Below are 13,317 nucleotides of genomic sequence, written 5' to 3'. Positions count from 1 at the left end.
TTAACCATTGTAATGCTGTTGCTTCAAAAGTTCCCAGGAAAGACACTTTCAGCTACTTCTCCCAAGATATTCCAGAATCTATCTCACCCCCGATGTTAAGAAAAAGCTCATTTGAGTTCTGGGGAAAGGTCTTACCTGGGTTCAACTTGGCCTCAGTTACCAAAATCAACATGACCCGGAACTATTAACAGAGCTACTGGTTAGACCCTGATCCTCACCCTCCCCAGACCACTCAAAGTGATGATGCCTCTGCACTTGATCAGATATTGGAGGCTTATTTCAAGACAGCAAAGGATTCCCAGAGAGCCCAGAGTGTGGGAAGAGCACCAGCTGCAAGCATGCAGCTTTTCCATGCATGGAGTCTCCTGTTACCTAGCGAGAGCCATACTGGAGCAGCAATGGAGCAGAGGGTTGTACCTCAGGCCATTGCCATTTGCAGGTCACAACTTCCAAAGCCCCCAACTCTCTGAGGAGGTTAAGGGTAGACCTGGAATCGGGGTAAATCCATCATGCAGGAATGATCATCTTAGCCAAGTGGTTCATTCCCCCACATCTGAGGGACACTCACTGAGCCCATACTATGTGCTTGGCACTATGAAATAGGCAGAGGTGAGATGGGCATCTACACAGGGTTCTGTGCCAAGAACAGAGAGAGTTGTGTCTCCAGAAGGGCAAAAGGCCAGTTATTTCCTCCCAGAATATACAAAAGAATTAACTAAAAAACTATTGAGTCAACAAGAAATTACTCAGCAAAAGACTGTATTACACCAGAATTAAAAGAATGAGAGAGAAAGGAGATTCAGAGGGAGAAGGTGGAAGAGGAAGAGAGGAGAAGACAGAAAAAGAGAGAGAGGGAGGGAGAGCACTTAATTCTGTTTCATCAAAGGAAATAAAAACAAATCAGGGTGAGTGGGGGTTCCATTCACAACAACAGTCCAAAATTGTTACAAAATACTTAGGCATACTAGCAAGAAATATGTATGCTTTGTATGAAGAAAATAACAAAAACTCATTGAAGTCTTTAAGCAGAAAAGTGGGGCCAGTGAGATGGCTCGGCAGATAAAGGTGGGAGCTATCAAACCTGACCACCGAGTTAGTGCTCTAGGACCCACTTGGCGAAGAACAAAACCCAACCTGCTTGGGTTGACCTCTGACCTCCACAACTGTGCTGTGGCAAATGCAGAGGCACAAGCACACCATCCATCAGTCAATGTCCTGGCATGGAGAGCAGGAAAAAGGCACCAAGCCTGGTGGCTCACAACCATCTGTAATAAGATCTGGTGCCCTCTTCTGGCCTGCAGGGATACATGCAGGCAGAACACTGTATACATAATATATAAATAAATCTTTTAAAATGTTGCAAGAAAGAGGATGAATTTGGGGGCTGGGAAGATTGCTTAGTTGGTAAAGTGCTTACTGAACAAGCAAGGGGCCTGAGTTTGGATTCCGAGCACTCACATAAAAAGCAAGGCATGGTGGAGGCAGACACAGGTGGATCCCTGGAGTTTGCAGCCTGTCAGTCTGGCTGAATTAGGGAGCCCCGGAATCCATGACTCTGTCTCAAAAAGTAAGGTGGAAAACAACTGAAGAAGACACCAACATCAACTTCCAGTCTACAAACACACACACAGCCAAAGACACATACACACAAGCATGCACAGTCAGGTACACATACACACAGGCATGCACACACAGGCATGTACGCATACACTCAAGTTCAAGGCCAGCCTGAAGAACTAGTTCCAGGACAAGCTCCGAAGCTACAGAGAAACTTTGTCTCAAAAAACCAAAAAAAGAAAAAAAAGGAAATATCCAAAATAATCAGTTAAGGCCATGAGTTAAAAAGGGATATTTAGTAAGAAAGAAAGATAACAGCATACAACTCTATTGGATATATATATATATATATATATATATATATATATATAGCCAACTCTGTCATTTACTTATGCCCATCTTGAATGCCACACTAACCTTAACAGCTTTGGCAGAATATTTCTAAAGTGTAAGATACGCCATGTTTTTGTTACAAAATTCATCATTAAACATTAACAGAATCTGGTGCTATACGAAATAGACAATGATTCCTTAGGTAACACAAGCAATTCTGGAGTTATCAAGTAAGCTATAAAAATGACTATCACATGGCTTTGCTTGTATATGGTAGTTCTAATGTTGGTTACCCACTCAAAGGATGTTACGTAAGTTTCCTTTAAAGTGTAGTGATACTGTTAGGTTATTAATTTAAAAAAACCACTGAAAAAATAAACTAAAAGGCATGCCATTTGTGGTAGCAAAGCAAAAAAAGGTAAGAAGGCAGAATGGAGGAGAAAGCAGAGTAATGTAGGAAAATGTCCCTGAAGTTTGAGATTGATGGAGTCTGGCAGGTTCCCGAATAACCTGATACGAAATGCTCACTGTCAAGACAGCTCGGATGTCTCAGGTTTCCAATGCTGTGATGAAACACCATGACCAAAGCAACCTGGGGAAGACTGGGTTCATTCTGCTCACGCTTCCACAGCACATCACAGGAGGGAGTCAGGACAGGAACTCCAACAGGGCAGGAACCCGGAGGCAGGAGCTAATGCAGAGGCCATGGAGGGTGCTGCTTACTGGCTTGCTTCCTCTGCCTTGCTCAGCCTGCCCTCTTAGAGAACTCAGGGTCCCACATTGACCACTAATTAAGAAAATGTCCTGGAACACAGAAGTCCTCCTTGAACGAAAATATTTACTGGCAACGTTTCTTCAGTCAAGAGCTCAAGCAAAGCACAGAATCTGGGTGTAGTTTAGAGGTAGTAAACACTTATCCTGGACTCCGTCGTCACTGTGGCAAAAGGAAAAAGGGAAAGAAAACACAACAGTTTGGGGATCACGGTGCTGATACAAAATGGCCTGTGTAGAGGTGGAAACAAAGTTGCAAGGATGGGAACTGAGCATTAGAGTCCATTGATACTAAGAGGGAGTACTTCAGTACAGTTAGACTTCAACAGCTTTTGTTAAAGGGGTGTGTGTGTGTGTGTGTGTGTGTGTGTGTGTGTAGGTCAGAGGAAATAGCTTATTGTGGAGATCAGACAACTTGCCAACTTGCAAGAGTCATTTCTCTCTTCCTACCATGTGGCTTGTGGGATCAAACTTAGGTCAACAGGCTTGGGAGCAAGTGCTCTTACCCACTGGGTCATCTTCTCAGCCCCTCCGATAATTTTTTAAAGTCTAAGCATTGAGGTTTAAAAAAGATGATCTTAGAGGAATCTTTTTGGAAGGGTTCTCTCTCTCTCTCTCTCTCTCTCTCTCTCTCTCTCTCTCTCTCCTGTCTTTTTTCTTCCCTTTATGGTGACTGGGGATCAAACCCAGGACCTCACAAAACTCAGCAGATACTCTACCACTGAGCTGCATCCCCAGGCCCTAAACATACTTTGAAGTTGGCAAGTCTAATTTGTTTTTCTGTTAAATTCAAGGAAAATGAACTTTACATTGCTTTAACAGCATGCTTCCTTTTAACAGTACAGTTCTAAAGGAAAGCACACTCTGCGCTCTAAATAAGCAACCTGCAGGGTCCTTCTGCTAGCGACAGGCAGCGGGAAGGGGGAGGCCAGCAGGGCAGGAGAGGCAGTCTGCAGCCAAGAGTCCTTCATCCAGTTCTGTCCCTGGGTGCGCTGAGCCCTCCTTCTAGGTTAGTTCCTACGAACTCCTTGACCTTCCATTTCCATCTCCTTTGGGCAGTGGTTAGCAGGCGGTTCAGGATTAAGACACCACAGGAGAACATCTCAGAAGATGGGCTGGTGCTCTACCACAGCAGGAAGGAAGGTGGAATTAGCTCAGAGCTCTCAGTTCTGTGGCTTCACATGACACCGGCTACAAATCTGTCCATTGCCCGCGTTTCTGCCCATACCTGACATTGTATTTTCTTTGATTCCTTTGCAGTAGCCATTTTTCTGGGACACATTGAAGGTGTTTCCCCCCCTAGCACCAGTATGGAATCAGACTTCCTTTTAAGGAGGATACACCCATGAACTTTGAGAAAGTGTGACTTTGGCACAGGCCAAGCTGCACGGCCCCTAGCATTCCGAGAAGCTTTTCAAGCCGAGCACTCGACTCACTGGTGATAATTCTGAAACTCAGCTTTGAATGTGTTCTCAGGACTCCAGGCTCACTGCATGTAACCCGCCCTAGCAACCCTGGGGAAAGAGCCTTTGTAAATGGAGTGGCCTTGGCAGAAAGCCAGGCCACAGAAACACAGAGACCTTCCGGGTGGCACAATCTACTATCTAATCAGGCTGGGGTCAGGCGCCAGACCACTTTTCCGGGTTTATAATATGAGCGCTCAACCATTTTACATTCCAGAAGATTCTCATTACTCACTCATTTTTACAAACTCTTTTTTTTTTTTTTTTTTTTTTTTTTGGTTTTTCGAGACAGGGTTTCTTTACAAACTCTTTTTAATGGAACTCATGGAACACAACAAACCTCTCCAAGTATGATTTTAAAACTGCCTCTAATCCTCCTCACAGTCAACCTTCAACCTACCTGGCCCCATTTCTGAAGCTGTCTCCTGAGGCCTATGGCTCCTCACTAGGGAGCACTCTGCAGTGTGTGCTCAGCACAGCCTTCAGACCTCAAAGACACGGATTCTCATTTGCTCGGCAACAGCTGCTTCAAAGCCTAGCACAAGGAAAACTGCTGCCTCCCTAAATGACTATTCAGTGGCGGAGGGACAGACAGACAGATGGGTTCCAGTTAGCTCCATTTTATGAGTTAGGAATCAATGAGAAAAGCCTGTCACCATTAAGTCTCTCATTCTTCCACACTGTCCAGAGTCTCCATGCCCCATCTCTGAGCAGCTAAGCCCAATGCCATTGCTGGAGCAGAGAGTTCAGCCTTTCCAGGGACTAACACTCTAACCCTGATCTTGCCTTGAGTTATTCTAAATTCTTTGGTTTTTTTTCCCCCTCTGATAGATCACAATGGCCAGGTGTGTGGAAGAATCTCTTTTATACACATAGCATCCTACCAAATGCAGTATGGTTATTACTGGGTCTGAAGCCAAGTTTCCTGGGTAAGTATGTTTTAAAAACTGGGGAAGGAGTCATTTACTATCCTTTCTGCAATGTTGGCCAACTGCTGGCAGCAGCCTTTCTTCTGCCAGGCAGTGATGCTCCTCCCCCATCCGGCGGTGCTCCTCTCCCATGTGGCGATGCTCCTCCCCCATCCGGCTGTGCTCCTCCCTCATGCAGCAGTGCTCCTCCCTGACCAGACATCGATCTCAGTAACATCATGAGCCCCAAGAAGACACAATGCACTAAAAGCTTAGGTGGCTTCTCCCAGAGGGTTGAGGAGGCCAGGAGAAGGCACCTGGCTTGCTCACTACTGTCCCAATGCTAAGTGCAACTGTCAGCCTGGCTCCTCAGCAGCTGACCAGCTCTCCCTGCTCGGTCAGAGCTCTGCTACTGGAGGTCAATAGTTCCCGCCTGGAGCTGTCCTTCCATCACCTGTTGCCAACCATTCCAGCTCCTTGTCTTGGAGACTTTCTGCAGGGCTTCGGATCCCATCATACATTCATTCATTCATTTATTTATTTATTTATTTATTCATTCATTCATTCATTCAAAACAGGGTTTCTCTGTGTAGCCCTGTCTGTCCTAGAACTTACTCCATAGACCAGGCTGACCTCGAACTCACAGAGATCCACTTGCCTCTGCCTCCTGAGTGCTGAGATTAAAGAAATGTGCCATCATTGCCTGGCCCTCATCACACTTCCTTGATTTGATTAGTAAGTATTCCACTTTTTCCCATACAACTATTGTACCTTCCTACAGACTTTAATGGCCCTGGATGAATTCCCTCACCCTGACCCATAAAACTTTAGACTCAAACATCTGGACACAGAGAGTCCTAGATCCTTATCACTTATAGGTCAAAGACCTCTCAGGTGAGCCTCCAGGTCTTCCAGGCTCTGACAGTGTGAGATCCAGTCTTTCCCTTCCCTCCCCGCTCATAGATCTCAATTTCCTAAAGGAGCTTCTTTTTCCCTCCAGATTCTATACTTCAATTTCTGAACACACCCAACACATGGTAAGAAGTCCTGTCAAAATCCTTATGAACAGGGCTGGAGAGATGGCTCAGTGGTTAAGAGCATTGCCTGCTCGTCCAAAGGTCCTGAGTTCAATTCCCGGCAACCACATGGTGGCTTACAACCATCTGTAATGAAGTCTGGTGCCCTCTTCTGGTCTGCAGACATACACACAGACAGAATATTGTATACATAATAAATAAATAAATAAATAAATATTTTTAAAAAATCCTTATGAACAGGAGTGAAATAGAAATGAGAATGCAATTGAATAAATCCTCAATGAGGGCATTAGAGCAGAACACTGGACAGGAGATCCAGACATTGCAAAAGGCAGTGGTAAACAGATTTGAAAAAACTGAGGAAATTATCAAATTTGATAATCAGGAACAAAAGGTACAAAAGGCAAAATTTAACCTCATCGGTACATAAAAATCTCTGGGATAGCTCCCCCAGAGTTCTGCCTGCCTTTCCAGTAATAACAACAGAAAAAGTATCTGGCCCCAAGTACCCTAAGGTTGTCAAAGAATATACATGGGAGCCCATACATATGACTGATCTAAAGAAAATTAAACAAGCAATTGTAGCTTACAGACTACATTCATCCTTCATTAGGGAAAGGGTCAAAACCTGAGCTTTCAGTAGCAAAGGATACTGGCCTAACAGCTGCCAAAGTTGCCCACTTGAGACACAACCAGAGTGCAGGGAGAGAATCTAGCCATGACTTCAAGCAGCAAGCTTCCAACCGTATACTCCTTTGTCTCGTTAACACTCTACAGGGAACTCAGTGACATGACAAGAGGGTGCGCATGGGAAAAAAAGGAGCAAGATGAGCAGGTTGAACGTTCTGGAAAGTGTGGACTAAAATCATAACTTCTCCCAAGCCCCATGTGTCTGGCGCCAGCTCATCTTCTCTATCCCTGTATAGGGCAATTTCTAAGACTCACAGATTCTCCAGTACTCTCTCTTGCACCTCCTGGCCTTTCTTTTCCTTCCAGCAGGGGCACTGCTACTCACAGTCACCCTTTTTTTTTTAATTTATTTATTTATTTAAGGATTTCTGCCTCCTTCCCACCACCGCCTTCCATTTCCCTCCCCCTCCCCCGATCAAGTCCCCCTCCCTCATCAGCTCGAAGAGCAATCAGGGTTCCCTGACCTGTGGGAAGTCCAAGGACCACCCACCTCCATCCAGGTCTAGTAAGGTGAGCATCCAAACTGCCTAGACTCCCCCAAAGCCAGTACAGTACGTGCAGTAGGATCAAAAACCCAGTGCCATTGTTCTTGAGTTCTCAATAGTCCTCATTGTCCGCTATGTTCAGCAAGTCCGGTTTTACCCCATGCTTTTTCAGACCCAGGCCAGCTGGCCTTAGTGGGTTCCCGATAGAACATCCCCATTGTCTCAGTGTGTGGGTGCACCCCTCGCGGTCCTGAGTTCCTTGCTCATGCTCTCTCCTTCTGCTCCTGATTTGGACCTTGAGATTTCTGTCCGGTGCTCCAGTGTGGGTCTCTGTCTCCTTTCATCGCCTGAAGAAGGTTAATATTCAGGAGGATGCCTATATGTTTGTCTTTGGATTCACCTTCTTATTTAGCTTATCTAGGATTGCGAATTATAGGCTCAGAAAGTATGGAATATATACATATTAGAGTACTACTCAGCTGTAAAAAACAAGGACTTCTTGAATTTTTTTTTTTTTTTTCGAGACAGGGTTTCTCCATAGCTTTTGGTTCCTGTCCTGGAACTAGCTCTTGTAGACCAGGCTGGCCTCGAACTCACAGAGATCCACCTGCCTCTGCCTCCCGAGTGCTGGGATTAAAGGCATGCGCCACCACCGCCCGGCTGGACTTCTTGAATTTTGCATACAAATGGATGGAAATAGAAAACACTATCCTGAGTGAGGTAAGCCAGACCCAAAAAGAGGAACATGGGATGTACTCACTCATATTTGGTTTCTAGCCATAAATAAAGGACATTGAGCTTATAATTCTCAATCACCCTTTTATGACACCCTCTCAGATGCTGCCTCTCTGTCCATCTAGGCCCGGCGGGTGGCTTTCTGCCATCTAGACCTTGAAGCCTTCCTTCCTTCTTACTTCTGCCCACACACTAGATATCAGTGCCCCGAGCAGGTAGTACTGTCAAGGGGACATCACAGAAGAGACAGTGTAATCAGAGTCACTGAGAAAACACAAGCGTGAAGGTTAACTAGTGAGGCAGCCTGACCTTGTCACTCGCCAGCCTCTGCTGCTCACTGCTGTTTCTGCTTGTCCACCACAGATACCCAAGAATGCAGGGCTGGGTCTGTTTGTACTCAGACAACAACACTTAACAGAGAACATGGCACTACAGGCATGACATGATGGCAGACCGAAACAATCCACTCCACAGACATGCCAACGACCTGAGGCAGACCCTAACCCCAGTTTAAAGCTCCCCAGCATGAACTACAGGTCAGCTCAGTGACAAAGGCCAGGGTGGTTTATTTTGGCTTGTAGCCAAAGGGAAATTGTGGGTTATTCATAGCACTGAGGTTGGTGAAAACATAAAACAAAACAAACAAACAAACAAAAAGTAAATTTTTCCATAACTACTAGTTAAAAAAAAAAGAACAAAGTTGTCCTCTGGCCTCTACATGCATGAGCACACACATGCACCTGTGTGTGCATGTGAGTCCACATCTACACATACATACACACACACAATTCATATTGTACTTGTATAGACTTTTTAAAATTATTATTCCCAAATATTAAAGTATAAAAACTATTCACATGGCATTTGTAATTTTTAGCATTATAATTAATTTTTGTTGTTTTTTGTTTGTTTTTTTGTTTTTCAAGACAGGGTTTCTTTGTAGCTTTGGAGCCTGTCCTGGAACTATCTCTTATAGACCAGGCTGACCTTGAACTCACAAAGATCTGCCTGCTTCTGCCTCCCGAGTGCTGGGGTTAAAGGTATGCACCACCATTGCCCGGCTATAAGTAAATTTTTAAGAGTCAAGGTCTCACTATGTAGCACTGGCTGACCTGGAACTTGCTATGTGGACTAAACTGTCCTCAAACTCACCAAGATCTGCCTGCCTCTGCTACCCTAGTGCTGGTATTAAAGATAGCCTGGCTTATGTGTAATCTTGAAGTGGCTTAGAGTTTGCAGGAAAATGAGAGCTTTTCTGGGGAACTGGGGGGATCAATCATCCCTCTATTATGAAGGATTGCATTATCATCCTCAAAGAAATGAAAGATTACAAATTAAAGAGATTAGCATAAAACAGACAAGAAAACCTAACGCAGAAACCATACACACGTCATACTAAGCTGATTACACTTACATTTACAGAGAATAGCCTAATTAAAATAATTCAAAATATATCCTAGCTAGGAATGAAATTAATAGTATATCAAGATCCTAAGAACCAAGATTCAGCGCAAAAGAAAAGATGTTCATTTAATTTCTCATATCGAAAGATTATAGAACATATAGAGATTATAGGCATGAGCTCTTCCGTGGTCTGCATCAAAACCATACGCCATCAAGAGAGAGGGACTGATGATTGATTGCCTAAAACTAAAGAGGTATTCTTAAATACAATACCACCTACTAAGTGAAACAATACCACAACAGATTCTTACAGAGCGACAAACTCCTCAATGGCAAAGCAAACAGGACTCCAGACTGGCAATTCACAAAGGAAGAAATACCAGGGCCAATAGACAGACAAGAAAAGCCTTTGGATCTTAACACTCACAGTGAAACGCAAATTAAGTTCCAGGGGTAGTCTGAGGAACCCAGCAGGGGGCAGCACTCCTCTGAGACTGGGCAGGAAGCGAGCTCCTGCAGTACCGAGTCTGTAGGTTACCGGGTGTCCCAAAGGAGGAAATGCTTTCTGTTGCCTATTGATTTTCCAAGAACTACTAGCCCTATTAGGCAGAACCGTATGCAAGCAATCTACTTCTGAGTATCAAAAGTTCGTTTATCATATACTAACTTATTGGCTAAAAATGCAGAAACAAGCCCTTATAAAGTTACCCTACCTGCATGTATATTCACAAAGAAACTTCCAAGCATTCAAAATCAGTAATGGCAGCTGCTCAGTGGAGGAGGGGAAATGTTGAAAACTAAGCAGATGGGAATGGACTAGAGATGGCACTTTTATTTAGTACACATTTTGTTTGTGAGTCATATAAATATATTCTCTATATAAACATAAAATTAAAATATGCTGTTTAACGAAAAATAATTGTAAGTGAATTTCTCTTTTCTTTTTCTTTGTTCTTTCCATATAGACATTTTCAGACAGCGCTCCCTAGTGATACAGTTTCAACTTTCCAGACACCATTTACCTGCCCCTTATCTTAACATCCAGCCTTACTGAGATTCCCCGGGACCCCTGAAGAAGGGTCCACTCTTAAGACATTTAAAATTCTGTGGCATGTACTAAAACGTACTGTTTTTACACCTCACTTGAAACGGCACTCTGAAAACTTTTGTCCTAAAGACATACTAGGTGAGGGCGAAAGGATGACTCTGCAGCACTATATATTTCAGGGGGACATTAGGAGCGACCACAAGCCAGCAGACCCCATTTTGAGTGACAAGGCTCCCTGAAACTCCCACCCTTGGCTCTAGGATGCTCCACTCACTTGGTCTGCGCAGGGGTGCGATGGTTGGTATTGGAGCAAAAGATGTTGGACTTGCGTGTACCATCGAGGAATTCGCGAACTGAGCTATCGCGGAGCTCGGCCAGGGGCCGGGCCTCGTGCTTGAGGTACCACTGGTGCGCCTCGAAGCACTTGTTGCACATGAGCTGCTCACACTCGAAACACCAGAAGTCAGCCGACTCTTTGCATCGGGTGCACGTAGCCTGCACATCCACGATCTGCCGGAACACCGCCAGGCGCCGCTGCAGGCTCTCGAAGAACACGTTATCCAGGGCTTCCGCAGGAGGGTCGGCTCCCGGCGCCTGGCAGATAGTGCACTGAAAACCCCGCGCCTCCAGGCATCCGGAGCACAGCGTGTGCAGGCAAGGAAGCAGCTTGGGGCACTTGGCTTGGGCCTGGCAGCCCAGGCAGCGCAGAAACTGGAATTCCTCCTTCAAGGTTTGCTGGTGAACCAAAGAGAGAAATGAGGCCTACAGAAAGCCCAGAATTCCCCCACTGCCAGCCCATCCCTTGAGCTGGAAGCTGGAATTGGTAGGACCTCGCATTCCATCCTAGGGAGTCATTGGATCATGCTCTGGCTTATCAGCACCCCAATTATTCATTTACTCAGGCCTTGCAGCTCTCACTGCACAATTTACCGGGCACCTAACTATATACCACTAACCTCACTAATAGGCCCTGAGAGAAGTCTGGATACACCTTTGCATTCAAAGAACTCAAGTTTGGAAATCAGGTAATACACTAATGTACCAACCTCACACAACTGCCGGGGGTGGTCGCCAAAAGTTAGACACAGAACTACTATATGATCAGAACTTCCACCTTTCATATACACCCAGAAGAACTGGGGGACAATCACAAGCAGATATTTATGTACTAACGTGTCCAGCAGCACTAACCACAAGAGTCACAGCGACCCAAGTGCCGATTCGCACATGAATTCATGAGCAAAACGTGTCTGCACATATAATGGAATATTATTCAACCTTTAAAAGGAATGAAATTCTGATTACATGCAACAACATGGATGAACATTATGGTAAGTGAAATATGCCATGAAGTGAGAAATATCATGCAATTCCATTTATATGAAATATTAGACTAGTTAAGTTCATAGAAACAGAAATTATAGCTATTGTTTAAAGAGCACAAAGTGCTCAGTACAGTGCCTGGCAAATGAGAAATACCCATAAATGTTAACTAGTATCGTTAATCCTTAGCTATAGAATGCTAATAATTAAAACGTTATGGCAATATGGCCTTATTTAGGTTTTTGTGAAGAGGAAAGGGAAAAGAATAAAGAGATAGAGGTTTTTCTTTTGGAGATAAGTATGACAAGTTGAGGTAAAACTTCAGGGAGAACCAAGAACTAGGCTTCCTTAGGAGAAGCCACATGAGCAGGGCATGATGGCACACACCTTTGCTCCCTGTACTCTCAAGGTAAAGACAGGTGGTCTCTGAGATTGAGTCCAGCCTGGCTTACACGGTGAGCTCCAGCCCTGCCAAGACTATATAGTGAGGTCCTGCCTGAGGAAAAGAAAAACGAAATATCCCTAAACTTCATATGCATAAAATAAAATAAATCTATAAAAATTAAAAGAGAAGCCAAATGAATTGCCTTGGTATTAGTCAAGACAGCGCTTTGGTCGGGGCCAAGTTTTGTCTATTTCTGTTGTATTGTTTTGGAACGGGGTCTTGCTGTGTCGCCCTTAGCAGTCTTGAACTCTCTTTGTAGACCAGGCTGGCCTGGAACTTATCACCTCCCTCCAGCACCTATATCTCAAGTACTGTTGCTCCTGGCATATGCTACCACAGCTGGGGGGAGGGGGTGTAAATGGTTTTGTCATGTTTGGGGCATGCCTTTAGCTCCAGGCTATGGCAAAGGAGGCTCCTGCACTGGCCATCTCCCTGGATGATTTTCATCTGAGCTAAAAGACAAGGCTCCTGGGGGGTAGAAGTGGCCCATCTCATTACAATACAACTATACCCACGGCTCTCCTAATTCATGCTGGTTCCTCTTTTTAGTCTATGCTATCCGTCCCACCACTGCCCAGACAGGAGGGTCAGGACCTTGGTGTCTCTCTAGGACACTAAGTTACCTTCTCTATAAAAACCTTCATTCTCAATTCCACCATTAAAGTAAACAAACAAAATCCTAACAATCCTTCATCTAACCCAGTAGTACCTCCGTCGGGCTTTGGTTGTGTTCATGGTCTTCAGAGGGGTCCTCCGGAGGAGGCATGGTGGGCGTGGGGGCCAGGGTGGGGTCCTGTTGAAGGCAGGGAGATCCAGAGGACGCGGGGGCCTTCTGCATGGAAACCGGTGCAGTTTCGATTTCTGGAATGGGTTTGTGTGGGCGGGAGAGGAGTCGCAGACTTAAGGCAAAAAAACTGAGCAGCCTGAGCTGTCCAGCGGGGAGGTACCCGCTGAGGGCCCGCCTCCCGAGAGGAAGTGAGACAAGACTGGGGCGGGTCTAGGGGCGGAGGAACTGGTTTTTGAACTCCCTTCAGGAGTTAGAAGAGAAAAAGTAGGGAGCTATGGAGCCACCTCGTGTAGAACCAGAAAGGTTAACCAAATACGCAAACAAACAAGCC

At 45.0% G+C, this 13,317-nt stretch overlaps 1 protein-coding gene across 4 annotated transcripts in view; it reads right to left on the bottom strand.

Moving 5' to 3' along the window:
- Positions 1-13,117, bottom strand: part of Pml (PML nuclear body scaffold) — a 37,928-nt gene extending 24,811 nt beyond the window's left edge. For all 4 annotated transcript variants that reach the window (XM_041679650.1, XM_041679653.1, XM_041679651.1 and 1 more), the window contains exons 1-2: positions 12,909-13,117; positions 10,706-11,166 (exon numbers count right to left, since the gene is read on the bottom strand). In XM_041679650.1, coding sequence (XP_041535584.1) covers positions 10,706-11,166; positions 12,909-13,037 — 590 coding nt within the window. In that variant the 5' untranslated portion in view covers positions 13,038-13,117. The remainder of the gene's footprint in view (positions 1-10,705; positions 11,167-12,908) is intronic.
- Positions 13,118-13,317: the final 200 nt, after the last annotated feature.

This window comes from Microtus oregoni, unplaced genomic scaffold, assembly GCF_018167655.1.
Source record: "Microtus oregoni isolate MIOR12 unplaced genomic scaffold, Mior012 000032F_ref0000030, whole genome shotgun sequence".
Classification (NCBI taxonomy): Eukaryota; Metazoa; Chordata; class Mammalia; order Rodentia; family Cricetidae; genus Microtus; species Microtus oregoni.
The sequence above is the reverse complement of the archived record's forward strand: the minus strand, read 5'-3'. Positions and strand labels throughout refer to the sequence as shown.